Here is a 27,934-nt window from a genome sequence, read left to right on the forward strand (position 1 = left end):
AGAAAGGCACGTGGGGTGAGGTAAGAGCATGGAGTGGTGCAGCAGTGACACTAAAGTTCCGGATAAACTTCCTATAAAAATTAGCAAACCCAAGGAACCCCTGAAGTCGCTTACGACTGGAGGGTGTAGGCCAGGTGGCCACAGCACTGACCTTGCTCGGGTCCATCTGTATACCAGCAGGTGATACAACATAACCAAGGAATTGAACAGTGTTAACATGAAATTCACATTTCTCAGCTTTCACAAACAGATCATTCAGGAGCAAACGTTCTAGCACCTGGTGTACATGCTGCACATGGGAAGTCTCGTCTGGAGAAAAAATCAAAATGTCATCAAGGTACACAAACACAAATCGGTTCAGCATGTCCCGTAAAACATCATTAACCATGCCTTGAAAAACTGCTGGCGCATTAGTAAGACCAAACGGCATGACCAGATATTCATAATGACCACTGGGTGTGTTAAACGCAGTTTTCCATTCATCCCCGTCCCTTATCCTCACCAGATGATACGCATTTCTAAGATCTAACTTAGTGAATACTGCAGCGTCTTTTAACAGTTCAAATGCAGAGGAGATAAGAGGAAGAGGGTATCTGTTCTTAACAGTAATGTCATTGAGTCCTCTGTAGTCAATGCAGGGCCGAAGTGTTCCATCCTTCTTATCCACAAAGAAGAATCCAGCTCCTGCAGGTGAAGAAGAAGGTCTGATGATCCCAGCAGCAAGGGCATCGTCAATGTACTTTTCCATGGCGAGCCGCTCAGGTGAAGACAAGGAGTAGAGATGGCCCTTAGGAGGCGCTGTACCTGGCAGAAGGTCGATGCAGCAGTCGTACGGTCTATGCGGCGGAAGAGATGTGGCCTTGGCCTTGTTGAACACCTCCTTTAGGTCTAGATAATATGAGGGAACCTTGGTGAGATCTGGAAAATCCTCCTCCCTTGAACGGGGAGGCTGCCGGAGGGCGGTCCTGGAAGATCCCAGCAAACTGCTCCTTGACGGATCCTTCATAGACTCAGGAGAAGAATCATGCAGATAGATGAGTTTACAGTTATTCCCCCAAGAAATTACTTCCCCAGTACCCCAGTTCATGTGAGGATTATGGTAAGACAGCCAAGGGAGCCCCAAAACCAGAGGATGAAGAGGACAGTCGAGGAGCTGAAAACTGATGGTCTCAAGGTGATTACCTGTCACGATGAGTTGAACAGGTTGAGTTCGGTGAATTACCCTGTACAGTAGGCGCCCATCCAGTGTACTAGCCTCCATAGGATCTTGAAGCTGTTCACGTTCCAGCTTCAATTCATCAGCCAAGCGAATGTCCATGAAGTTCTCATCTGCCCCAGAATCAACCAAAGCCTGCAGGGAGTGCCACTGGGAATGCACCAACAATTGTACCGTCGACAATGGACGAGAGGAACGGCTCATAGGAGTGGTACAACTCACCAATGTCCTCTCTTTCATTGGTGAGCTTTGTCTTTTACTGAACAGCTGTTCAACAAATGTCCCAGTTCACCACAGTAAAAACACCTCATTTCCCTTAGGCGGCGCTGCCGTTCCTCCGGACTGAGTTTGGCTCGTCCCACCTGCATGGGCTCCTCCGAAGATGCAGGTGGCGCTGTAGGCTGACTGGACCGGCCGAGAGGGAAGAAGTCCCGACTGGAAGGTGAAGGGCGACGCTGCCGCCACTGCTGGGAGGAGGACCGAACTGCAGCCGATCTCCTCTCTCGATCTCTTTCTCTGAGCCTAGCGTCTCAGGCTCAGGTATATGGGACTAGCCGGAGACTTCCCATGCGAGACATACGAGACTTCCCATGTGCAGAAACAGACTCGGCAGGCACGGGAGCCGCAGCAGGAAACAAAGAATTCAGCCGAGTAACCAGGTCTTCAAACCGAGAACTTAAAGTGTTCACCTGTGAACCGATGTCTGCCTGGAACCCCTGCTGACGCTCGCCGAGATCCCGGAACCCGGCGACGATCGAGGAGAGTTGACCCTCGTAATGCGAGATGCGCTCCTCTTGCTTCTGGAGCGCTGCACGAAAAGGATCAGAGCCCGCTGAGTCCATTGTTGGCCAGTTCGTAATGTCAGAACTGAACGAGGAGGAGGACACAAATGCAGGCTCAGACACAGGGCAGATCAGTCTTCGGCGTTTAATCGGTCCAAGTCAGTACACAGGTAGCCAAAACAGAGGCAACAGTACCATATAGGAGCAGGCAAGAACCAGTGGTCGAAAATACAGGCAAAGGTCGAGATCACAAGGTTACAAGATTTCGAGAGCTGGAACGAGGTGATACCAAGTAGCATACAACACGAACTGGCAATGGGAACTAAAACACAAAAGGCTTAAATACAGACTAGCAGGGGATAACGAGACACAGGTGAAACACATCAGGGTGTGGCCAACAATCACATGAGGGTAAACGACCTGACAGGAAATGGGACCTGAAACAAGAGGAGATGTGAGACACCAAAATAAAACAAGAATGCAAACTCTAATACTAAAAACCAATAAGAACCAGAAACTAGATCAAACGCGAGACCTGACAGGGAATGGAGGGGAATTGATCACGTGCAGGCATAGAAGATCAGTTTAACTTAAATCATAAGGTCATAAAGAATAGGAGCAGAATTAGGCCATTCGGCCCATCAAGTCTACACCGCCATTCAATCATGGCTGATCTATCTCTCCCTCCTAACCCCATTCTCCTGCCTTCTCCCCATAACCTCTGACACCCGTACTAATCAAGAATCTATCTATCTCTGCCTTAAAAATATCCACTGACGTGGCCTCCACAGCCGTCTGTGGCAAAGAATTCCGCAGATTCACCACCCTCTGACAAAATAAATTTCTCCTCATCTCCTTCCTAACAGAACGTCCTTTAATTCTGAGGCTGTGACCTCTAGTCCAAGATTCTCCCACTCGTGGAAACATCCTCTCCACATCATTTCCGGCAGGAACGTACTGGGCCGAAGGGCCTGTTCCCGTGCTGTACTGTGCTATGTTGTATGAAATCATACCCTCCAATCCCGGATAAAATGTAGAAACATGGAATTGCAGATGCTGGTTCATATCAAAGATGGACACAAAGTGCTGGAGTAACTCAGCGGGTCAGGCAGCATCTCTGGAGAGAAGGATGGGCGACATTGCCGGTCAGGACCCTTCTTCAGTTCAGTGCATCTCATCTACCAAAACACATCAACCCACGTTCCCCCACACTAACCACCTTGATAATATGCAACTCAAGCTCAATGTCCCACCCACACACAGGATTGCTCCATACACACGACCTTTCCTTCATCTCAGTCCTAACTGACCAAGGACCATTTATCCAATACCTAGCTTCTCCAAGAAACCATCTCAAGTCAGTCAGGCCTTCTCAATCCTGATTCGTAAGAGTTATGGTCATACACCATGGAAACAGCCCACTGGCTAAACAGATTCCTCCTCATCTCCTTTCTAAAGGCATGTCCTTATATACTGAGGCTGTGCCCTCTGGTCATAGACTCACCCACTAGTGGAAACATCCTCTCCGCATCCACTCTTTCAAGGCCTTTCACTGTCCAGTGAGTTTCAACAAGATCCCTCCTCATCCTTCTAAACTCCAGCGAGTACAGGCCCAGTGCCGACAAAAGCTATGGACTTCCACCCAACTACTGCTGAGAGAATGGAGCGGCTGGGCTTGTACACTCTGGAGTTTAGAAGGATGAGAGGGGTTCTTATTGAAACATATAAGATTGTTAAGGGCTTGGACACGCTAGAGGCAGGAAACATGTTCCCGATGTTGGGGGAGTCCAGAACCAGGGGCCACAGTTTAAGAATAAGGGGTAAGCCATTTAGAACGGAGACGAGGAAACACTTTTTCTCACAGAGAGTTGTGAGTCTGTGGAATTCTCTGCCTCAGGTGGAGGCCGGTTCTCTGGATACTTTCAAGAGAGAGATAGATAGAGCTCTTAAATAAAGCGGAGTCAGGGGATATGGGGAGAAGGCAGGAATGGGGTGCTGATTGGGGATGATCAGCCATGATCACATTGAATGGCGGTGCTGGCTCGAAGGGCCAAATGGCCTACTCCTGCACCTATTGTCTATTGTCTAATAAACCATCTCTCATGCCAGTTAACTCTTCTCAGACCATATTCATAGAGTCAGTGTCATACAGCACAGTAACTGGTCATTCGGCCCAACAAGTCCATACTAACCATGGACACCCATCTGTGTTCATTCCATCAACCAAACCTTGGTGCGAGGCCTTCTAGACGTGGACTATTCAAACAGCCACTGGTTGGTGATCGCCACCTCTGTCCCAAGCTCGCCCCATCATGAAATGAAGGGGTCATGTTTGGGGCTGCTGGGTGGTGCAGCTGTACTGCCTTACAGTGTAGGATCCTGACTGCGGGTGCTTGTGTGTCGGATCTCCCAGTGACCTGCGTGGGGTTTTCTTCAATTCCCTCCCGTACTCCAAAGACGTACAGGTTTGTAGGTTAATCGGTTTGGTTATTTATGTAAAATTGTCACTAGTGCGTGTAGGATAGTGCAAGTGTGCGGGGATTGCTGGTGGCCGCGGTCCCGGTGGGGCCTGAAGGGCCTGTTTCCACCCTGTATCTCCAAACAAAACTAGACACAGAATGCTGGCGTAAGTCAGCGGGTCAGACAGCATCCCTGGAGAGAGGAATAGGTGACGTTTCAGGTCGAGACTCTTGTTCACACAGAGAAGCGAGAGATATAGACGGTGATTTAGAGAGATATACAACAAATGAATGAAAGATATATAAAAAACATAGAACATAGACAATAGGTGCAGGAGGAGGCCATTCGGCCCTTCGAGCCAGCACCGCCATTCATTGTGATCATGGCTGATCGTCCCCTATCAATAACCCGTGCCTGCCTTCTCCCCATATCCCTTGACTCCACTAGCCCCTAGAGCTCTATCTAACTCTCTCTTAAATCCATCCAGTGATTTGGCCTCCTAGCCCCTAGAGCTCTATCTAACTCTCTCTTAAATCCATCCAGTGATTTGGCCTCCACTGCCCTCTGTGGCAGGGAATTCCACAAATTCACAACTCTCTGGGTGAAAAAGCTTTTTCTCACCTCAGTCTTAAACGGCCTCCCCTTTATTCTAAGACTGTGGCCCCTGGTTCTGGACTCGCCCAACATTGGGAACATTTTTCCTGCATCTAGCTTGTCCAGTCCTTTTATAATTTTATATGTTTCTATAAGATTCCCCCTCATCCTTCTAAACTCCAATGAAGAAAGTAGCGACGATAAGGGAATCAGGCCACTGTTTGCTGTGGGCCTGGTGAAAACGAGTTGAAGACAATGAGACTCAACGGGAGATGCAGACTTACGTTCATACGAGAGGTTTCCCATGTGCAGGATGGCAGCCATCAGCTTGCTGATCTCCCCGTTTTCCGTGTCGGTGAACATGAGGACCTTCATGGCGGAGCGAATGTTGGCGTACTCCTTGCTGTCATCCCGGCCATCGCAGAAGGTGCACTTTCCCTGGAACACACATATCTCAGATGTCACGTAAGCTGCACACGAACTCAAGCACATAAAGACCCCCAAGTCATAGGCACAGAATTAGGCCATCCGGCCCATCGAATCTACTCCGCCATTCAGTCATGGATGATCTATTTTCCCTCTCAAACCCCATTAGAGTCATACAGTGTGGAAACAGGCCCTTCGGCCCAACTTGCCCACGCCGGCCAACAATGTCCCAGCTACTTGTGGTTGGCCCATATCACTCTAAACCTGTCCTATCCATGTACCCGTCTAAGTATTTCTTAAACATCAGCTACAAAGGGAACTGAAGGCTACAAGACCATAAACATTGGAGCAGAATTATGTAATTTGACAATCAAATCTATTCTGCCATTCAATATCTTTCCCTCTCAATCTCACTCCCCTGCCTTCTCCCCATAACCTACGATGCCCTTACCAATCAAGAACCTGTTGATCTCGGCTTTAAAAATACCCGATGACGTGGCCTCCACAGCCGTCTGTGGCAATGAATTCCACAGATTCACTACCCTCATCATTCTAAAGCACCTCATTTTATTCTGAGGCTGCATGTTCTAGTCCTAGGCTCTTCCACAAGTAGAATCATCCTTTCCACATCCTTTGGCTCAGCCACCAAGCACGACACCCGGAGGCTGCAGCGAATCGTCCGATCAGCTGAGAAGGTTATTGGCTGCAACCTTCCCTCCATTGATGAACTGTACACTGCAAGGGCCAGGACGCGAGCGGGCAAGATCATCTCTGACCCCTCTCACCCTGGCCACAAACTCTTTGAATCACTTCCCTCTGGAAGGCGACTCCGGACTGTCAAAGCTGCCACAGCCAGGCATAAAAACAGCTTTTATCCACGAGTAGTTGCTCTACTCAACAGCCAAAAATCTGTAGCCTCCCTTTGATCTGGTATTTTGTTGGTTCACATGCTTGATCAATGGTGTTTTATCATTAATGTTTAGTGTTTTCTGAGTCATTCCTAACTGTCACTGTATGACATGTGGGCGGAGCACCAAGGCAAATCCCTTGTATGTGAATACTTGGCCAATAAACGTATTCATTATTATTCTTCATTCATTATTCATTCTATCCAGGCCTTTCATTATTCAGTAGGTTTTAATGAGATCTAAAGAGGTGGCGAGGGAGTCCAAGATTAATGCACAAGGGCATGAAATCAGGCTGGTATGTAATCTGAAGCGAGTTAACACTGGGTTAAGAACCAGGTGGACATATGCAAAGACGTAGGTAGTAACTAGTATCTCGTGCCCAGAGTTATATTCTATTACAGATACAGCATGGAAACAGGATCTCCAGTCTACCAAGTCCACGCAAACCACCTGTTCACACTATCTTAATGCAGACACAAAGAACGACAGATGCTGGTCGATACCAGACGGATATAACGTGCTGGAGTAACTCAGGCAGCGTCTCTGGAGAACGTGGATAGAAGACATAGACAGGGGTCCGGATACGAAATGTCACTTCTCCCAGAGATGCTGCCTGACCTGCCAGATGATCATAATCATAAGATCATGTGATTATAGAATTAGGCCATTCGGCCCATCAAGTCTACTCCGCCATTCAGTCACGGCAAATCTATCCCCCCCTCCCAACCCCATTCTCCTGCATTCTCCGAGTTATTCCATCACTTTGTAACTCTCAATAGACAATAGACAATAGGTGCAGGAGTAGGCCATTCGGCCCTTCGAGCCAGCACCACCATTCAATGTGATCATGGCTGATCATCCCCAATCAGTACCCCGTTCCTGACCTCCCCTTATCCCCTGACTCCGCTATTTTTAAGAGCCCTATCTAGCTCTCTCTTGGAAGCATCCAGAGAACCGGCCTCCACCGCCCTCCGAGGCAGAGAATTCCACACTCACAACTCTCTGTGAGAAAAAGTGTTTCCTCGTCTCCATTCTATATTTAGTGCAGAAAATCCTCAAGGGCGAAGGTGAACAGCCGGAAGTGGTAGTGCATGTCGGCACAAACGATGTCGGAAAGAAGGGGATGAATATTCTTCAGCGTGACTTAAGAGAGCTCAGAAAAATGCTGAAAGGCAGGACCTCCAGGGTTGTTATCTCCGGTTTGCTTCCAGTTCCTCGTGCTGGCGAGAGCAGGAACAGGGAGATACGGGACCTGAATGTGTGGCTGAGGAGCTGGTGCACGGGGCAGGGATTTAGATTCTTAGATCACTGGAATCTGTTTTGGAGTAAGGGGGAACTGTACAAAAGGGACGGATTGCATCTTAACAGGTGGGGGACCAGCATTCTGGCAGGCAGGTTTGCCACTGCTACACGGGTGGTTTTAAACTGAATAAGGGGGGTGGGGTGTCAAATGGGATAGTCGAGAATGGAGTTAAAGGGAAAAGGTTTCTTAAATGTGTGAGCGTAGAGACAGAGGGGTGTAAAATGAGGGGAGAAGCAATAGGTAGCAAGGTGAAAAGTAAAAGTGGCAGGCAGACAAAACCAGGGCAAAAATCAAAAAGGGCCACTTTTCAACATAATTGTATAAGGGGTAAGAGTGTTGTAAAAACAAGCCTGAAGGCTTTGTGTCTCAATGCAAGGAGCATTCGTAATAAGGTGGATGAGTTGAATGTGCAGATAGCTATTAATGACTATGATATAGTTGGGATCACGGAGACATGGCTCCAAGGTGACCAAGGCTGGGAGCTGAACATCCAGGGATATTCAATATTCAGGAGGGATAGACAGAAAGGGAAAGGAGGCGGGGTAGCGTTGCTGGTTAGAGAGGAGATTAACGCAATGGAAAGGAAGGACATTAGCTTGGAGGATGTGGAATCGGTATGGGTAGAGCTGCGAAACACTAAGGGGCAGAAAACGCTAGTGGGAGTTGTGTACAGGCCACCTAACAGTAGTAGTGGAGTTGGGGATGGCATCAAACAGGAAATTAGAAATGCTGCAACAAAGGTAAAACAGTTATAATGGGTGACTTCAATCTACATATAGATTGGGTGAATCAAATTGGCAGGGGTGCTGAGGAAGAGGATTTCTTGGAATGTATGCGGGATAGTTATCTAAATCAACATGTAGAGGAACCAACGAGAGAGCAGGCTATTCTAGACTGGGTATTGAGTAATGAGGAAGGGTTAGTTGGCAGTCTTGTTGTACGTGGCCCCTTGGGCAAGAGTGACCATAATATGGTTGAGCTCTTCATTAGGATGGAGAGTGACATTGTTAATTCAGAAACAAGGGTCCTGAACTTAAAGAAAGGTAACTTTGAGGGTATGAGACGTGAATTGGCCAAGATAGACTGGCGATTGATTCTTAAAGGGTTGACTGTGGATATGCAATGGAAGGCATTTTAAGGCTGCATGGATGAACTACAACAATTGTTCATCCCAGTTTGGCAAAATAATAAATCAGGGAAGGTAGTGCATCCGTGGATAACAAGGGAAATCAGGGATAGTATCAAATCAAAAGATGAAGCATACAAATTAGCCAGAAAAAGCAGCCTACCGGACGACTGGGAGAAATTCAGAGTCCAGAAGAGGAGGACAAAGGGCTTAATTAGGAAAGGGAAAATAGATTATGAAAGAAAACTGGCAGGGAACATAAAAACTGACTGCAAAGGTTTTTATTGATATGTGAAGAGAAAAAGATTAGTTAAAACAAATGTAGGTCCCTTGCAGTCAGAAACAGGTGAATTGATCATGGGGTACAAGGACATGGCAGACAATTGAATAACTACTTTGGTTCTGTCTTCACTAAGGAAGACATAAATAATCTGCCAGAAATAGCAGGGGACCGCGGGTCAAAGGAGTTGGAGGAACTGAGTGAAATCCAGGTTAGCCGGGAAGTGGTGTTGGGTAAATTGAATGGATTAAGGGCCAATAAATCCCCAGGCCAGATAGGTTGCATCCCAGAGTAATTAAGGAAGTAGCCGCAGAAATAGTGGAACATTAGTGATAATTTTTCAAAACTCTTTAGATTCTGGAGTAGTTCCTGAGGATTGGAGGGTAGCTAATGTAACCCCACTTTTTAAAAAGGGAGGGAGAGAGAGAACGGGGAATTACAGACCAGTTAGTCTAACATCGGTAGTGGGGAAACTGCTAGAGTCAGTTATTAAAGATGGGATAGCAGCACATTTGGAAAGTGGTGAAATCATTGGACAAAGTCAGCATGGATTTATGAAAGGTAAATCATGTCTGACGAATCTTATAGAATTTTTCGAGGATGTATCTAGTAGAGTGGATAAGGGAGAACCAGTGGATGTGTTATATCTGGACTTTCAGAAGGCTTTCGACAAGGTCCCACATAAGAGATTAGTATACAAACTTAAAGCACACGGTATTGGGGGTTCAGTATTGATGTGGATAGAGAACTGGCTGGCAGACAGGAAGCAAAGAGTAGGAGTAAACGGGTCCTTTTCACAATGGCAGGCAGTGACTAGTGGGGTACCGCAAGGCTCAGTGCTGGGACCCCAGCTATTTACAATATATACTAGGCTAAGTGGGACCCGTTGGGTCCCATGTTCACACGGGAGGGCTGGTCCCCCGACACAATATTCCACCTCTCCATCAATTCCAATATTGGTGGCTAGTGGGGGGGGGGGGGGTGCTTTCTGGAGTGCTGGTATGTGTGGTGTTGGCTGCAGTGACTACTGTTCTCCAGAGGGCTAGTATGGACATTGTGGGCCAAATGGATTCTTGGGGTGGCAACTCAGTCCCTCAAGCCTGATGTGCTGGCAGCTCACTCACGGCTGGTGGGCTGGCAGTTGACACGGCTATTCCTTGAAATTCCAGTTCAAGCAGGGTGCAAGGCCACCAAATTCAAATCCATTTTCTACCATTTCAAGCAGGGTGCAAGGCCACCAAATTCAAGTGCAGTTTCCTACCACTTCAAGCAGGGTGCAAGGCCACCAAATTCAAATGCAGTTTCATACCATTTCAAGGATGGTGCAAGGCCACCAAATTGAAGTGCAGTATCATACCATTTCAAGCAGTGTGCAAGGCCACCAAATTCAAGTTCAGTTTCATACCATTTCAAGGATGGTGCAAGGCCACCAAATTCAAATGCAATTTCATACTATTTCATGCAGGGTGCAACACCAAATTCAAATACAGTTTCATACCATTTTGTGCAAGGCCACCACATTCAAATGCATTCATACTATTTCAAGCAGGGTGAAACCACCGTAAAAATCACCATAAAACCACACAGTAGACATTCAGTGCGTTCAGTTGATTCACAGCTCAGACGGAGTCGTGACCTCTCCCTTCCCCATCATGCAGAGACTGAGCCACACCCACAATTCCGGGTTTTATAATCCCTCCCCCTCCCACCGGAAAAGGTGTGGCCTTCATGGCGTGATTGACAGTAGAGAGATTCTCAACATTTTTTAAACACCAATAACACTTTTATTTTTCATTGATGGGAAGAATCCTCTGCACCTGATGAGAGGAGAGGAACTGAGTACAATGGCCAAAAATCACAGCCGTAAGTGGTAGCGTTTTATCTAAAATCAATATTGTGCAAACAGGAAGTTGTCAAGTTTAGACAAACAACCATTTGCAGGCAGTGCCTTTTTACTTCAAACCAACCATATTTTCATTTTCAAACCACATTAAGGACACTCACAGTTGAGTAGACAGGTGTTCAGTGTTATTCAGAGCTCAGAGAGATGGCTTCCTCCATCTTGCAGAGACTGAGTGAGGCACAGCACTTCCTGGTTTTATAGTCCCACCCCCTCCCTCCAGCAGGGGCAGCAGAGAGAATGGCAATTAAAAAAAATATATTAATATCTCTCAGATTTTTAATCGATGGGAAAAATCCTCTGGTCCCGCAAGGCGGAGGGGGGCTCTGAGCAAGGTGGTCAAAAAATGACGGCCGTAGGTGGCGGCATTCTCTCAGAAATCGCAGCACAGTGGGCCAAAAGCGGTCAAGATCAGGCTTTTAGTAATATAGATTAATGATTTGGATGAGGGAATTGAATGCAACATCTCCAAGTTTGCGGATGACACGAAGCTGGGGGGCAGTGTTAGCTGTGAGGAGGATGCTAGGAGGCTGCAAGGTGACTTGGATAGGCTGGGTGAGTGGGCAAATGCATTGCAGATGCAGTATAATGTGGATAAATGTGAGGTTATCCACTTTGGTGGCAAAAACAGGAAAGCAAACTATTATCTAAATGGTGGCCGATTAGGAAAAGGGGAGATGCAACGAGACCTGGGTGTCATGGTACACCAGTCATTGAAAGTAGGCATGCAGGTGCAGCAGGCAGTGAAGAAAGCGAATGGTATGTTAGCATTCATAGCAAAAGGATTTGAGTATAGGAGCAGGGAGGTTCTACTGCAGTTGTACAGGGTCTTGGTGAGACCACACCTGGAGTATTGCGTACAGTTTTGGTCTCCAAATCTGAGGAAGGACATTATTGCCATAGAAGGAGTGCAGAGAAGGTTCACCAGACTGATTCCTGGGATGTCAGGACTTTCACATGAAGAAAGACTGGATAGACTCAGCTTATACTCGCTAGAATTTAGGAGATTGAGGGGGGATCTTATAGAAACTTACAAAATTCTTAAGGGGTTGGACAGGTTAGATGCAGGAAGATTGTTCCAGATGTTGGGGAAGTCCAGGACAAGGGGTCACAGCTTAAGGATAAGGGGGAAATCCTTTAAGACCGAGATGAGAAAAACATTTTTCACACAGAGAGTAGTGAATCTCTGAAACTCTCTGCCACAGAGGGTAGTTGAGGCCAGTTCATTGGCTCTATTTAAGAGGGAGTTAGATGTGGCCTTTGTGGCTAAAGGGATCAGGGGGTATGGAGAGAAGGCAGGTACGGGATACTGAGTTGGATGATCAGCCATGATCATATTGAATGGCGGTGCAGGCTCGAAGGGCCAAATGGCCTACTCCTGCAAATATTTTCTATGTATCTATGTATCTACAGGCCCAGTGCCGTCAAACGCTCATCATGAGAAGGTTATCTTCTCACCATGGTCAAGTAGGTGTAGTCCGTGGGCTTCCCCAGTCCGAGCTTCTTCTTCTGCTCTGGGCTCATCCCCATCAGCATGCAGTAGAAAATATGGTAGTTCCTCTCCCCGTTGGCCTGCCGAAGAGCAAAACAGAATTGAAAGTCAACCAAAATGGCAACAAGTCGAACACAAAGTGCTGGAAAATTCACAAAATTCAGTGGGTCAGGCAGCATCTTTGGCGGACACGGACAGGCGAAGGTTCAGTTTAGAGACACAGCGTGGAAACAGGCCCTTCGGCCCATCGAGTCCATGCTGACCATTGATCCCTGTATACTGGCACTATCCAACACACACTAGGGACAATTGACAATTTTATCAGGGCAATTAACCTACAAACCTGTACATGTTTATAATGTGGGAGAAAACCCGAGTACCGGAGAAAACCCACGCAGGTCACAGGTAGATGGTTCAAACTGCGTACAGAGAGAACCCCTAGTCAGGATTGAACCTGGGTCTCCGACGCTGTAAGGCAGCAACTCTACTGCGATGCCACCGTGCCTCCGCCTCTGGAGGACATGGATTGGCAACGTTTCAGGTCGGGGCCCTTCGTCAATAGGTTGGCTCAATATTGACCTGAGAACTGGTCCCTTTACTAATAGAGACAAAGAGTACCTCAGCAGGTCAGGCTGCATCTCTGGACAACATGGATATGCGGGACCTTTCTCCACAAAACGGACTGGTCCCTTCACCAAAAGGACCACACTAGTTCATGGTGGTGTGAACCACCACTTTCAAGGGCAACTAGAGACAGGCCTTACCAGCGACACACAAATGCTCCACACCCACCCCTCCCAAAAAATGGACCTTTTTGGATTTTTGGATGAAAGCTTTTGTAGATCAATCACTATTGCTGATTGTGATCCATGTCTGGTCTTGTTATTGCTGACCCGATCCATGATCCATACCGGGTCTTCACCATGCCATCTGGTGGTACGCAGTAGCTAAGACTCAGTTTAATCTACGATACCGACCCTTACAGAGTCGATGTTATGGTCTCTGTCTGTATTCTGAATAAAGTACTTTTTATTAAGTTTCATCTTAGTGTTACTCAAACTTCATACATGGTGTCAGAAGTGGGATTCGAACACACGCCTCCTGTCGGAGACCAAACTTGGTTTTTGTTTTTTGTTTTGCCACTGGTGTAGAAACAAACTCCTGATCCCAGAACTGTTCACGTTCTGTTGTTATATGTCCATCGTTTAAACGAGCATTTCTATCTTCTGTCCACAACACGTCACTGGGTCATCGTGTAAGACCTGTTGCAACGCCACCAGTTCATTCACCGGCAGGATATGACTCTGGTCTCAGAATATGACCCAATCCATGATCCTTACTGGTTCTCCACCATGCCATCTGCTGCTACGCAGTTTAATCTACCACACTGAGCCTTACAGAAGTCTCTGTCTGTATAATTAATAAAGTACCTTTTATAAAGTTTAATGACTTCATACAGCTTTCATCCAAAAATGTGGCACAGTGGCGCAGTGGTAGATTTGCTGCCTTACAACACAAGGGGCCCGGGTTCGATCCAAGCTACAGATGCTTGTCTTTATGGAGTTCGTACGTTCTCCCCGTGGGTTTTCTCGGGGAGTTCCGGATTCCTCCCACACTCCAAAGACGTGCATGTTTGTAGGTTAATTGGTATACATGTAAAAATTGTCCCTAGTGCAGGATAGTGTTGGTGTGCAGGGATGGCTGGTCGGTGTGGACTCGGTGGGCTCAAGGGCCTGTTTCTGCGCTTTACCTCCAAACTAAACAACTGATTCTGAACTAAAATAATTCAACAAATTGCATCTACCTTTCCCGTGCGGGTTGGTAGCTCGTTCCAGAATTTCACTCTCAGTTCAAAATAATTTCCACATCATCTAAATCCATCTAAGGTTTGGTACTGTACGTAAAAACGCTACAGGCCCAACAGTGTCTACATGAACAATAGTCCTTCCATAGCTGGTAAACCTCAGGCAGAATTAGCCCTCTACCTAGACTTTCTGAAGTGTCATACAATACTCCAAACCTTTTCAGCCTACATTAATAGATTAACTCAATCCCTCATTTCCAAAACCAGGCTAAACCCAGGCCAAAACTCCTCCAACCTCATCTATTGCATCCGCTGCTCTAGATGTCAGATGATCTACATCGGTGAGACCAAGCGTAGGCTTGGCGATCACTTCGCCCAACACCTCCGCTTGGTCCACAAGAACCAACCTGATCTCCCGGTTGCTCAGCACTTCAACTCCCCCTCCCATTCCGATTTCGACCTTTCTGTCCTGGGCCTCCTCCATGGCCAGAGTGAGGACCACCGCAAATTGGAGGAGCAGCACCTCATATTTCACTTGGGTAGTTTACACCTCAGTGGTATGAATATTGACTTCTCCAATTTCAGGTAGTCCTTTCTGTCTCCTCCCCTTCTCAGCTCTCCATCAGCCCACTGGCTCCTCCTCTTCCTTTCTTCTTCCCGCCCCCCCCCCCTCCCCCACCCTCCCCCCCCACCCCTACATCAGTCTGAAGAAGGGTTTCGGCCCGAAACGTTGCCTATTTCCTTCGCTCCATCGGTGCTGCCTCACCCGCTGAGTTTCTCCAGCGCTTTTGACTACCTTCCAAAACCAAGCAATATCTTTATGCTGTTGAATTTGTTGACTCTTCCACCAACAAAATTTAGTTTAGTTTAGAGATTCAGCACGGAAACAGGCCCTTCGGCCCATCAAGTCAGTGCCGACCAGCGATCCCCGCACACTAACACCACCCTACACACCGTAGGGACAATTTACATTTATACCAAGCCAATTAACCTACAAACCTGCACGTCTTTAGAGTGTGGGAGGAAACCGAAGATCTCGGAGAAAACGGACGCAGGTCACGGGGAGAACGTGCAAACTCCGTACAGACAGCACCCATAGTCAGAATTGAACCCGGGTCTCATATCTTCGATACCCCTCCCCCCACCCCCCACCACTGCCGTTAATCCACTCGATCCCCCACACACGGTTACCTGGCGACAAACGCGAGACTTCTCCAGGAGGTACTGCTCAATCTTGGCTCCTTCAATGGCTCCACGCTTGTTGAAATGAATGTCAATGTATTTCCCGAACCGACTGGAGTTATCATTCCTTATGGTTTTAGCGTTCCCAAAAGCTGCGGCAGAAATAACAAGTGCAGAGTGGCCTTGGGCACAACGCAGCAATTTGGACCAAGCTAAACGTCGACCATAAGTGATAAGTTCATGTGATAATTTGGAGCGTTGCGAATATTTTTGGGCACCATATCAGAGGAAGGATGTGCTGCCTCTGGAGAGGGTCCAGAGGAGGTTTACAAGAATTATATCCCAGGAATGAGTGGGTTAGCATATGATGAGTGTTTGACAGCGCTGGGCCTGTACTCCCTGGAGGTTACAAGGATGAGGGGACACCTCATTGAAACTTACCGAATAGTGAAAGGCCTGGATAGAGTGGATGTGGAGAGGATGTTTACACCAGTGGGAGAGTCTAGGACTAGAGGTCACAGCCTCAGAATTAAAGGACGTTCATTTAGGAAGGAGATGAGGAAGAATTTCTTTAGTCAGAGGGTGGTGAATCTGTGGAATTCATTGCCAGAGAGGCCATGGAGGCCACAAGTCAGTGGATATTTTTAAGTCAGAGATAGATAGATTCTTGATTAGTCCAGGTGTCAGGGGTTATGCGGAGAAGGCAGGAGAATGAGGTTAGAAGGGAGAGATAGATCAGCCATGATTATTCAAGTAGAGTAGACTGGATGGGCCGAAGAGCCTAATTCTCCTCCTATCACTTATGATCTTATGGTAGGAGCAGAATAAGGCCATTCGGCCCATCTAGTCTACTCTGGCGGGACCGGGAACCCGCACGAAGCCTCGTTGGTCGCTCGGCGAAACCGGGAGTGAGTTGGAGACGTCGGACATGCGCGGCAAGGGGCGGTGGGAGGTTGAACCGGGGTAATGCTGCAGGAGGTGCCCCCGGGACACAAAGATGGCCGGGCGAGGAGAGGAGAGGGACCTTGGTTGGCGGGAACTGCCCAGTACATCGAGCGCGCGGGTCGCCCGGACTTTGGATAATGGCGGGAAAACATGGCGGCGCACGCACGTGTAACCTACGCACTGTGCAGTTACACACGTGACAAATAAATCCTCTTGACATACCTTCTAGAATGGGATTGGCCTCAAGAACCTGCTGCTCAATCCAGGAGTGTTGCCCACTGATCGCTGCCAGGAACTGCAGTATCAGCTTCGTACTCTCCGTTTTACCAGCTCCAGACTCTCCACTAATAGACACCAAAACAAAATAGAGACACAGTGATACATCATGTAAACAGGACGGTAGGAACCATTTATGTTGGCCCTTCAAGTCAAGTCAAGTGAGTTTATTGTCATGTGTCCCTGATAGGACAATGAAATTCTTGCTTTGCTGCAGCACAACAGAACATAGTAGACATTGACTACAAACACATGAATAAATAAACTGATAAAGTGCAAATAACAGATAATGGGTTATTAATGTTCAGAGTTTTGTCCGAGCCAGGTTTAATAGCCTGATGGCTGTGGGGAAGTAGCTATTCCTGAACCTGGTCGTTGCAGTCTTCAATCTCCTGTACCTTCTACCTGAAGGTAGCAGGGAGATGAGTGTGTGGCCAGGATGGTGTGGGTCTTTGATGATACTGCCAGCCTTTTTGAGGCAGCGGGTCCCTTGCGGGCGGAGCACCAAGGCAAATTCCTTGTATGTGAATACTTGGCCAATAAACTTATTAATTCATTCATTTATGTTTGGGCTAGCTACAATAGACAATAGACAATAGGTGCAGGAGTAGGCCATTTGGCCCTTCGAGCCAGCACCGACATGTGATCGTGGCTGATCATCCACAATCAGTACCCCGTTCCTGCCTTCTCCCCATATCCCCTGACTCCGCTATCTTTAAGAGCCCTATCTAGTTCTCTCTACTGTTGGCATATTATATTATTTGTCCAGATATATCTTGCAGTATTATTTTGGACACTTGGCGGCTCACATTAGAGGCACAGGGTGGTGTATATACAAGGGCATAGGGGAGTAGCAGGCACAGGGAGGGGGCGCGCACATACAGGTCTCACCAGACCACGGACAGGGCAGCCAGCTACAGCTTGCATACACAATGAGGAAAACCTGGTATTGTCTTTGTCTGTACAACTACTTCAATAAACCACCAATTAAACAGGAAATAACGAGTGGAAGATCTGTTCTATTGGGTCTGCGTAAGATCAAGCCTACTGCTACTATGTAGTCATGGCAACTGGAAAAGAGGACACTGGAAGAGTCAGAAATTTGCCATCACAAGGCCCTTCAGCCCAACTTGCCCACACCGGCCTACATGCCCCATCTCCACTAGTCCCACCTGCCTGCGTTTGACCCTCATCCCTCCGAACCTGTCCTATCCATGTACCTGTCTAACTGCTTCTTAAACGTTGGGATGGTCCCAGCCTCAACTACCTCCCTTGGCAGCTCGTTCCATAAACCCACTGCCCTTCTGTGCTCCCTCCATGGAATAGTTCCAGCCAACTCAACCTCTCCCTATAGCTCAGACCATGAGATGTATACTCTGGGTTTAGAATTAGAGTTTAGGGCTTGTATACTCTGGAGTTTAGAAGGATGATAGGGATTCTTATTGAAACATGCAAGATTATTAAGGGTTTGGGCACGCTAGAGGCAGGAAACATGTTCCCGATGTTGGGGGAGTCCAGAACCAGGGGCCACAGTTTAAGAATCAAGGGTAAGCCAATTAGAACGGAGACGAGGAAACACTTTTTCACACAGAGAGGTGGGAGTCTGTGGAATTCTCTGCCTCAGAGGGCGGTGGAGGCCGGTTCTCTGGATGCTTTCAAGAGAGAGCTGGATAGGGCTCTTAAAGACGGCGGAGTCAGGGAATGCGGGGAGAAGGCAGGAATGGGGTACTGATTGGGGGTGATCAGCTATGATCACATTGAATGGTGGTGCTGACTCGAAGTGCCAAATGGCCTACTCCTGCACCTATTGTCTATCATATTGCACAGGGAGTGACCAGACCAGATCAGATCAGGCACGGATATAACTGGGACGAGAATAAGGAGGATCTGGTTCGTTCATCTCTTTGTTTGTACAACTACTTCAATAAAGAATCAATCACGACTGCAAATGACGAATGGAAGATCTGTTCTGTTAATCTGCGCAAGATCTCTCCGACCTACCTGTGTAGTCTTGGCAACTGAAAGTCGGACATTGGAAAAGGGAGAAATTGCCATTACACATAGTACTTTGTGAACTATATAATAAACGAGAATTAAAAATACACGTAGACACAAGGCGAGTCCCGGTCTCACCTTATAATACAGCACTGGTCCCTGTTGTTACGCTGCATGTTGAAGTAGCAGTTATCGGCTATGGCAAAGATGTGCGGTGGCATCTCGCCGATCTTCCTGTTGGTGTAGTAACGGATCTGCTCAGCCGTGTAGATGGGCAGCAGCTGGTACGGGTTGATGGCCACCAAGATGGAGCCAGTGTAGGTCTGAAATGGTCACATCACGCCCATTAGTAGTGGCTCTCCAGACCCCACAGCCAGCCCGCACCCCCTCCTGCAGAGCCCACCCCCTCTGCCTGTACGCAGAAACAGAGAAAATAGGTGCAGGGGTAGGCCATTCGGCCCTTCGAGTCAGCACCTCCATTCTACGTGATCATCCAAAATCAGCATCCCGTTCCTGCTTTTTCCCCCATATCCCTTGATTCCGTTAGCCCCGAGAGCCACATCTAACTCTCTCTTGAAAACATCCAGTGAATCGGCCTCCACTGCCTCCCGTGGCAGAGAATTCCACAGATTCACAACTCTCTGGGTGACAAACATTTTCCTCATCTCTGTCTTAATTGGCCGACCCCTTATTCTTAAACTGCGACTCCTGGTTCTGGACTCCCCCAACATCAGGAACATGTTTCCTGCATGTGATCCATATCATATCATATCAGTCGTGGAAGCAGAATTAGGTCATTCGGCCCATCGAGTCTACTACGCCATTCAATCAGTCTTCGCAGCCATTCAATCAATCCCCCTGTTCCCTAGGCCTATCTAAAAGCCTCTTAAACGCCACTGTTGTATCTGCCTCCGCCACCACCCCTGGCAGTGCGTTCCAGGTCGCCACCATTCTAATTCAAAAACTCTGATATGGTGTGGGCTTGATGTGCCAAATGTCCCGTTTCGGTTTATGATCACGACCGCTAGTTGGGATTAAATTAGCTGTGGTTTAATTTTCCAGCCATCTCATAGACTCTTATAAAAGCCATTCACTGCATCAAAGACCTCCATCTGGTCAATTCTTGCTCTTCTCAATCACAACCCTGTTACAGAGGAAGCTTGATGGGCTGAATGGCATACCCCCTACTCCAAAATGGAAAAACATCCCTTTACTCAGGAAATGAACCTTCCTGGTATCATCCATGAACTTTTTTTGACCCTTTCAGATTCAGATGATATGTATCTGGACTACCTCCAGATTCATAGAAACATAGACATTAGTTGCAGGAGTAGGCCATTTAGAGCCAGCACCGCCATTCAATATGATCATGGCTGATCATCCAGAATCAGCACCCCGTTCCTGCCTTCTCCTCATATCCCTTGATTCTGTCAGCCCTAAGAGCCTTACCATTCAGGGACAGTTTCTTCCCAGCTGTTATCAGGCAACTGAACCATCCAATCTCCAACTGGAGAGTGGTCCTGACCTCCCATCTACCTCATTGAAGACTATAATAAAAATCAGACTTTAGTGATCTTTATCTGCACTAAATGTTATTCCCTTCATCCTGTATTCAGTGGACGACTCAATTGTAATCATGTATAGTCTTTTATGTCATAGGAACAGAATTAGGCCATTCAGCCCATCAAGTCTCCTCCGCCATTCAATCACGGCCGATAGACATTAGACAATAGGTGCAGGAGGAGGCCATTCGGCCCTTCGAGCCAGCACCGCCATTCAATGTGATCATGGCTGATCATCCCCAATCAGTACCTCGTTCCTGCCTTCTCCCCATATCCCCTGACTCCGCTATCTTTAAGAGGCCTATCTAGCTCTCTCTTGAAAGTATCCAGAGAACTGGCCTCCACCGCCCTCTGAGGCAGAGAATTCCACAGACTGTGTGAAAAAGTGTTTCCTCATCTCTGTTCTAAATGGCTTACTCCTTATTCTTAAACTGTGGCCCCTGGTTCTGGACTCCCCCAACATCAGGAACATGTTTCCTGCCTCTAGCGTGTCCAAACCCTTAATAATCTTATATGTTTCAATGAGATCCCCTCTCATCCTTCTAAACTCCAGAGTGTACAAGCCCAGCCGCTCCATTCTCTCTTTCTACCTTTCCCTCTCAAACCCATTCTCCTGCCTTCTCCCCACAACCCCTGACACCTGTACTCATCAGATCTAGTTCTGACTAATTTCCGCTGACTGGTTAGCACCTTGTCATTCTACCTCGTTACACGTGACAATAAACTAAACTAGATTCCCTTTGCTGGGGACAGGAATCCAATCTGGTGTCATTCCTGTACATTGTCTTGCACCCCTTTCATTCTGTTAACATCCGTCGACCCACACAGAACGATATAACCGATAAAATAACCAGAAATCACATTGTTATTGGGCCATGAAGCAATATTAAACAAGAAGCATGTTAATTGGATCAAGACCCCTCACAACCCAAGATGGAGACCCTTCACCAACTTAACGCAGCTACACGTACACGTAGACGTGATTGTGAGAAAGAAAATGGTTGTACGATACGCAGACGATAACTTAAATGAAGAATAGGCGCCCCTGATTGAGATAGGAAAGCCTGACACCAATGAGTAGCCATGCAGAGCGTTGAACATGGATGGAGTTAATGGCGGTGGGAGGCTTTGATTGTGCTGGTTTTGGGAAGGCTAGGCGTTGACGTTCATGCATTAGTACTTACCCTGCTGCCACAGTTTGTCTGTTGGGGAGAGGCAATGCGTTAAACAGAGCAGAGGGGATGGAAAGGGAGTCCTAAAGAAACACAGTCAATAACAATAGGGAAGCTGCCCTACAATTCTCTACGCCACCGTCCCGGGCCTCACCAGCTCAGGGCGGCACAGTGGTGTAGCTGGTAGAGCCACCATCCCACAGCGCCAGAGACCACGGCTTCAATCCTGATCTGGGGCGCTGTCCGCGGGTTGTGCGCGCGTGTGTGTGTGCAGAGTTTGCATGTGTGTGTGTGTACATGCATGCGTGTGTGTGTGTGTGTGTATATGCATGCGTGTGTGTGTGTGTATGTATATGCATGCTTGTGTGTGCGCGCATGTATATGCATGCATGTGTATGTATATGCATGTGTGTGTATGTATATGCGTGCGTGTGTGTATATGCATGCGTGTGTGTGTGTGTGTGTATATGCATGCGTGTGTGTGTGTGTGTGTATGCATGCTTTTGTGTGTGTGTGTATGTATATGCATGCATGTGCGTGTGTGTGTATATGCATGTGCGTGTGTATGTATATGTGTGCGTGTGTGTGTATATGCATGCGTGTGTGTGTGTATGCATGCGTGTGTATGTATATGCGTGCGTGTGTGTGTATATGCATGTGTGTGTGTGTGTATGTATATGCATGCGTGTGTGTGTATGTGCATGCGTGTGTGTGTGTATGTATATGCATGCTTGTGTGTGTGTGTGTGTATGTATATGCATGCATGTGCGTGTGTGTGTATATGCATGCGTGTGTATGTATATGCATGCGTGTGTGTGTATATGCATGCGTGTGTGCGTGTGTATGCAAATGCATGCGTGTGCGTGTGCACAGTTTGCACGTTCTCCACGTGACCGTGTAGGATTATTTTGGGCCCTCCGGCTTCCTCCCACATCCCAGAGACGTGTGGGTTTGTGGGTTAATCGGCCCCTCTGCACGTTAACCCTCTGACCTGCAGGGAGTGGGTGAGAAAGTGGGACAACACACAGAAATAGTGTGAGCTAGTCGATCGCTGGTGGGCACGGGCTCAGTGGGCCGAAGGGCCTGGTGCCATGCTGTATCTCTAAACCATGTACACCACAGCTATTGATGGGCAGTCATTAGTGTAGGGGTGCGGGGAGGTGTAACATTGCAGTAATTCTCACCTATCCCCAAATACTCGCCCAGAGACCGTTCGAGGGCAAATTTTTGTTCTTCAAAAAAAAATGAATTCAATAAATTTTAAAATTAAAAAAAGATAGTAATGCTAATAAAGCTATTGGATTGGTGCAAACAATTTCTTAGGAAGATAAACCCGAACAAGGGCTGATCATTTTGTGACTTCAGTTACATGAAGTGTTTTATTTGTTGAGAGAGAGAGAGAAACATGTGGATATTGTCAGTGATGTCTCCACCCAGAGAATGAAGTGGGGGAGGGCAGAAAGGCAAGATAGAGGTACTGAACATCAGGGCGGGGCGGTGGTGCAGCGGTAGAGTTGCTGCCTCACAGCGCCAGAGACCCGGGTTCAATCCTGACTACGGGTGCTGTCTGTACGGAGTTTGCACGTTCTCCCTGTGACCTGCGTGGGTTTTCTCCGGGTGCTCCGGTTTCCTCCCACACTCCAAAGATGTACAGGTTTGTAGGTTAATTGGCTTGGTGTGATTGTAAATTGTCCTGTGTGTGTGCGTGCGTGTTGGATAGTGTTAGTGTGCCGGGGGTTGCTGGTCAATGTGGACTCGGTGGGCCGAAGGGCCTGTTTCCCCGCTGTATCTCGAAGCTAAACTAAACCAGTGATGGTACTAAGCAGCACGAGAGATCAGATCTTGAATAGAGATGTGAAAAGACCAGCACATGAAATGAAGATCACCTCTCCCAGACATCAGCTTCTCCCATCTGGCCCCAGTAGCCATGAGGACCAGGGGCGCAGGAGACCTGCTAAATTCACAATGTATAAGAAAGAACTGCAGATGCTGGTTAACATCGAAGGTAAACACTAAATGCTGGAGTAACTCAGCAGGTGAGGCAGCATCTCTTGAGAGAAGGAATGGGTGACGTTTCGGGTCGAGACGTGAAGAAGGGTCTCGACCAGAAACGTCGCCCATTCCTTCTCTCCAGAGATGCTGCCTCACTCGCTGAGTTCCTCCAGCATTTTGTGTCTACCTGCTAAATTCACAAGACATTTTTGATTGCTACATCAGACCAATGATTACAAAACCTACACTGTAAAAGCACTTCCCTTCTGATCCTTCGGACCCAGTCTGAAGAAAGGTCTCGACCTGAAACGTCACCCATTCCTTCTCTCCAGAGATGCTGCCTGTCCCACTGAGTTACTCCAGCATTTTGTGTCTATCTTCACTTTCTTGAAATGCCCGTTCAACTAACCAGGTTGTTTTCCGATGAGAATAATGCCCTGGGAGCATTAGTACACACAAAGTGCTGGAGCAACTCGACAGGTCGGGCGGCATCCATGGAGAAAAAGGATGGGTGACGTTTTCTTCTTCAGACCCGATGCAACGAGGAACAGCACCTCATATGTGTAGCTTACAACCCAGTGGTATGAATATTGAAGGTAGACACAAAAAGCTGGAGTAACTCAGCTGGACAGGCAGCATCTGTGGAGAGAAGGAATGGGTGATGTTTCAGGTCGAGACCTTTCTTCAGACTGGGTCCGAAGGATCAGAAGGGAAGTGCTTTTACAGTGTAGGTTTTGTAATCATTGGTCTGATGTAGACATCTCTAACCTCAAGTAACCCTTGCTTTCCCTCTCTCTTCATCCCGCCCCCATCCTAGTTCTTCGACCAGTCTGACTGTCCTCCTGATTACATTTTACATTGTCTGCCTCGTTGTCACCTTTCCCGAGCTGACAAATTTCCTAAATTTTCCTTTGAACTTTGCCCCCTCTCGTTTTCACACCACATCCTTCCATATCTCCCATTTCCCTCTCCCTGACTCCCAGTCTGAAGAAGGGTCTCAAACCTGAAACGTCACCCATTCCTTCTCTCCAGAGATGCTGCCTGTCCTGCTGAGTTACTCCAGCTGTGTCTTAAGGGCCTGTCCCACTTTCACAACCTTTTTTACTCGTGGACATTTTTCATCATGCTAGACAAAACGCCCCGACCTACTTGATGCCACGAGTACCTACGACTAGCATCACGGCCTGCTACGACCTACCTACGACCTCCTACAACCTCATGACGACCATGCTGCGGGTATGAGTCAAGGGCAAACTCGGCAGAGGTCGTGAATTAGGTCGTGAAAGTGGGACAGGCCCTTCACTGTGCTGCCCACACTATAAGAATCTCACCATATGTTGGTACCCGTGATAACAAACGAGCCGCTGAACGGTCAAGTGGACCAGCATTCCAAGGTGCACGACACTCACGTATATTAATCGGTCTCTGTAGCGGATCAGGAGATTCCGCAGAATTCCTGCTTCGTTCAGGTCTCCCAGTCGGATCATGTCTTCCACACCGTGGACCGACGTCGGATGCATGGGCTTAATGTTGGTGGCATTCTGCGGGGAAATCCAGTGCTCCTGCAACAGAGGGCCGAAGGACAAGATGATAAGGTCATAAGGGAATAGGAGTAGAATTAGGCCATTCGGCCCATCAAGTCTACTCTGCCATTCAATCATGGCTGATCTATCTCTCCCCCTCCTAACACCCCATTCTCCTGCCTTCTCCCCATAAGCTGACACCCATACTAATGAAGAATCTATCTATCTCTGCCTTAAAAATATCCACTGACTTGGCCTCCACAGCCGTCTGTGGCAATGAATTCCACAGATTCACCACCCTCTGACTAAAGAAATTTCTCCTATCTCCTTCCTAAAAGAACGTCTAATGGAATGTTGGCCTTCATAACAAGAGGATTTCAGTATAGGAGTAGAGAGGTTCTTCTGCAGTTGTATAGGGCTCTGGTGAGACCACATCTGTAGTATTGTGTACAGTTTTGGTCTCCAAATTTGAGGAAGGACATCCTTGTGATTGAGGCAGTGCAGCGTAGGTTCACGAGATTGATCCCTGGGATGGTGGGACTGTCATATGAAGAAAGATTGAAATGACTAGGCTTGTATTCACTGGAGTTTAGGAAGGATGAGGGGGATCTTATAGAAACATATAAAATTATAAAAGGACTGGACCAGCAAGATGCAGGAAAAATGTTCCCAATGTTGGGCGAGTCCAGAACCAGGGGCCACAGTCTTAGAATAAAGGGGAGGTCATTTAAGACTAAGGTGAGAAAAAACTTTTTCACCCAGAGAGTTGTGAATTTATGGAATTCCCTGCCACAGCGGGCAGTGGAGGCCAAGTCACTGGATGGATTTAAGAGAGAGTTAGATAGAGCTCTAGGGGCTAGTGGAGTCAAGGGATATGGGGAGAAGGCAGGCACGGGTTATTGATTGGGGACGATCAGCCATGATCACAATGAATGGCAGTGCTGGCTCGAAGGGCCGAATGGCCTCCTCCTGCACCTATTTTCTATGTTTCTATGTTAATGTCCTTTAATTCTGAGGTTATGACCTCTAGTCCTAGACTATCCCACTAGTGGAAACATGCTCTCCACATCCACTCTATCCAAGCCTTTCACTATTCTGAACGTTTCACTGAGGCCCCCCTCATTCTTCTAAACTCCAGCGAGAACAGGCCCAGTGCCGACAAATGCACATCACAGGTTAACCTACTCATTCATGGGATCATTCTTGTAAACCTCCTCTGGACCCTCTCCAGAGCCAGTACATCCTTCCTCAGATATGGTGCCCAAACTTGCTCACAATATTCCCAATGCGGCCTGACCAGCGCCTTATAGAGCCTCAGCATTACATCCCTAACATTAAGAAACTTGGCTAAAATGGGGCCATTTTGTAACGAGAGCAATAAAAATATCTGCTTTAACGCCGACAGATTCTGGTCAAGCCATAAAGGGTACAGAAAAGATTTACAAGGATGTTGCCAGGATGTCCTTCTGCAGTTGTACAGGGCCCTAGTGAGACCACACCTGGAGTATTGTGTGCAGTTTTGGTCCCCTAATTTGAGGAAGGGCATTCTTGCTATTGAGGGAGTGCAGCGCAGGTTTACCAGTTTAATTCCCAGGATGGCGGGACTGTCATATGCTGAGAGAGTGGAGCGGCTGGGCTTGTACACTCTGGAGTTTAGAAGGATGAGAGGTTATCTTATTGAAACATATAAGAGTATTAAGGGTTTGGGCACGCTAGAGGCAGGGAATATGTTACCGATGTTGGGGGAGTCCAGAACCAGGGGCCACAGTTTAAGAATAAGGAGTAAGCCATTTTGAACGGAGATGAGGAACACATTTTCACACAGAGAGTTGTGAGTCTGTGGAATTCTCTGCCTCAGAGGGCGGTGGGGGCCGGTTCTCTGAATGCTTTCAAGAGAGAGCTAAATAGGGCTCTTAAAGATAGTGGAGTCCGGGGATATGGGGAGAAGGCAGGAACGGGGTACTGATTGTGGATGATCAGCCATGATCACATTGAATGGCGGTGCTGGCTCGAAGGGCCGAATGGCCTACTCCTGCACCTATTGTCTATTGACTAGAGGGTGTGAGCTACAGAGAGAGGTTGAGTAGGCGGGGTATCTATTCCTTTGCGCGCAGGAGGATGAGGGGTGATCTTATAGAGGTGTATAAATTCATGAGAGGAATAGATTGGGTAGATGCACAGAGGGGGGGGAGGGAAGAAGGTGGGAAGGAGGGAAGGAGGGAAGGAGGGAAGGAGGGAAGGAGGGAAGGAAGGGGAGAAGGAGTAAAGGAGGGAGGGAAGGAGGGAGGGAAGGAGGGAGGGAGGGAGGGAGGGAGGGAGGGAGGGAGGGAGGGAGGGAGGGAGGGAGGGAGGGAGGGAGGGAGGCAGAGAGGCAGAGAGGCAGAGAGGCAGGGAGGGAGGGAGGGAGGGAGGGAGGGGAGGAGGGGAGGAGGAGGAAGACAGGGAGGGAGATTCAAGGACACTTACATTCCCCTCATCATCCACAACCTGGATCTGTCCAGAGTCGCACAACTTCACCACAGCACCAATCGGGACTTCAAACTCACAGCCCGTCTTGAGGTCGAGCCAGACGTAGTCTCCCTGGAGACACAGGGATGAGAGTCAGGGGGAACCAGCCCAGGATTAGCTACAATACCGCGGGCGCCGCAAGTCCGAAATAAAATACAGATAACGCTGGAAATACTGAGCGGCTCAGGCAGCGGAGTCCGTGTGGGGGAGAGAAACAGAGTTAATGGCTGGCATCAGATTAGAGAGTTGGAAATGAAACATTTTGAGATGCTGAGAAAAACAGAAGGGAAAAAAACAAAGATGAAGGAGATATTCTAAGGCCCCTCTCGGTCATGGCTGACCTGACCATGGGTGTCTGTCTCCAGGGTTGGAGGACGCCTGTGCGTGACTTTGTTTAACGTGGGGAGACTGGTGCACAGACAGCCACCCCACGTGGGGTCCTTGACAGATCTAGGTCAGGATCCAGTGGCGTGGAGTCCAAGACGACC

General features: G+C 47.9%; 1 protein-coding gene across 1 annotated transcript in view; it reads right to left on the minus strand.

Moving 5' to 3' along the window:
• The window catches only part of myo7a (myosin VIIA), a 201,606-nt gene that overhangs the window by 106,742 nt on the left and 66,930 nt on the right, over window positions 1-27,934 (minus strand). Inside the window, exons 3-10 of the mRNA XM_033023456.1 lie at window positions 27,405-27,518; window positions 24,825-24,977; window positions 21,436-21,453; window positions 18,828-19,012; window positions 16,641-16,762; window positions 15,483-15,625; window positions 12,454-12,567; window positions 5,337-5,490 (exon numbers count right to left, since the gene is read on the minus strand). Coding sequence (XP_032879347.1) covers window positions 5,337-5,490; window positions 12,454-12,567; window positions 15,483-15,625; window positions 16,641-16,762; window positions 18,828-19,012; window positions 21,436-21,453; window positions 24,825-24,977; window positions 27,405-27,518 — 1,003 coding nt within the window. The remainder of the gene's footprint in view (window positions 1-5,336; window positions 5,491-12,453; window positions 12,568-15,482; window positions 15,626-16,640; window positions 16,763-18,827; window positions 19,013-21,435; window positions 21,454-24,824; window positions 24,978-27,404; window positions 27,519-27,934) is intronic.

Source organism: Amblyraja radiata, chromosome 6, assembly GCF_010909765.2.
Source record: "Amblyraja radiata isolate CabotCenter1 chromosome 6, sAmbRad1.1.pri, whole genome shotgun sequence".
Classification (NCBI taxonomy): domain Eukaryota; kingdom Metazoa; phylum Chordata; class Chondrichthyes; order Rajiformes; family Rajidae; genus Amblyraja; species Amblyraja radiata.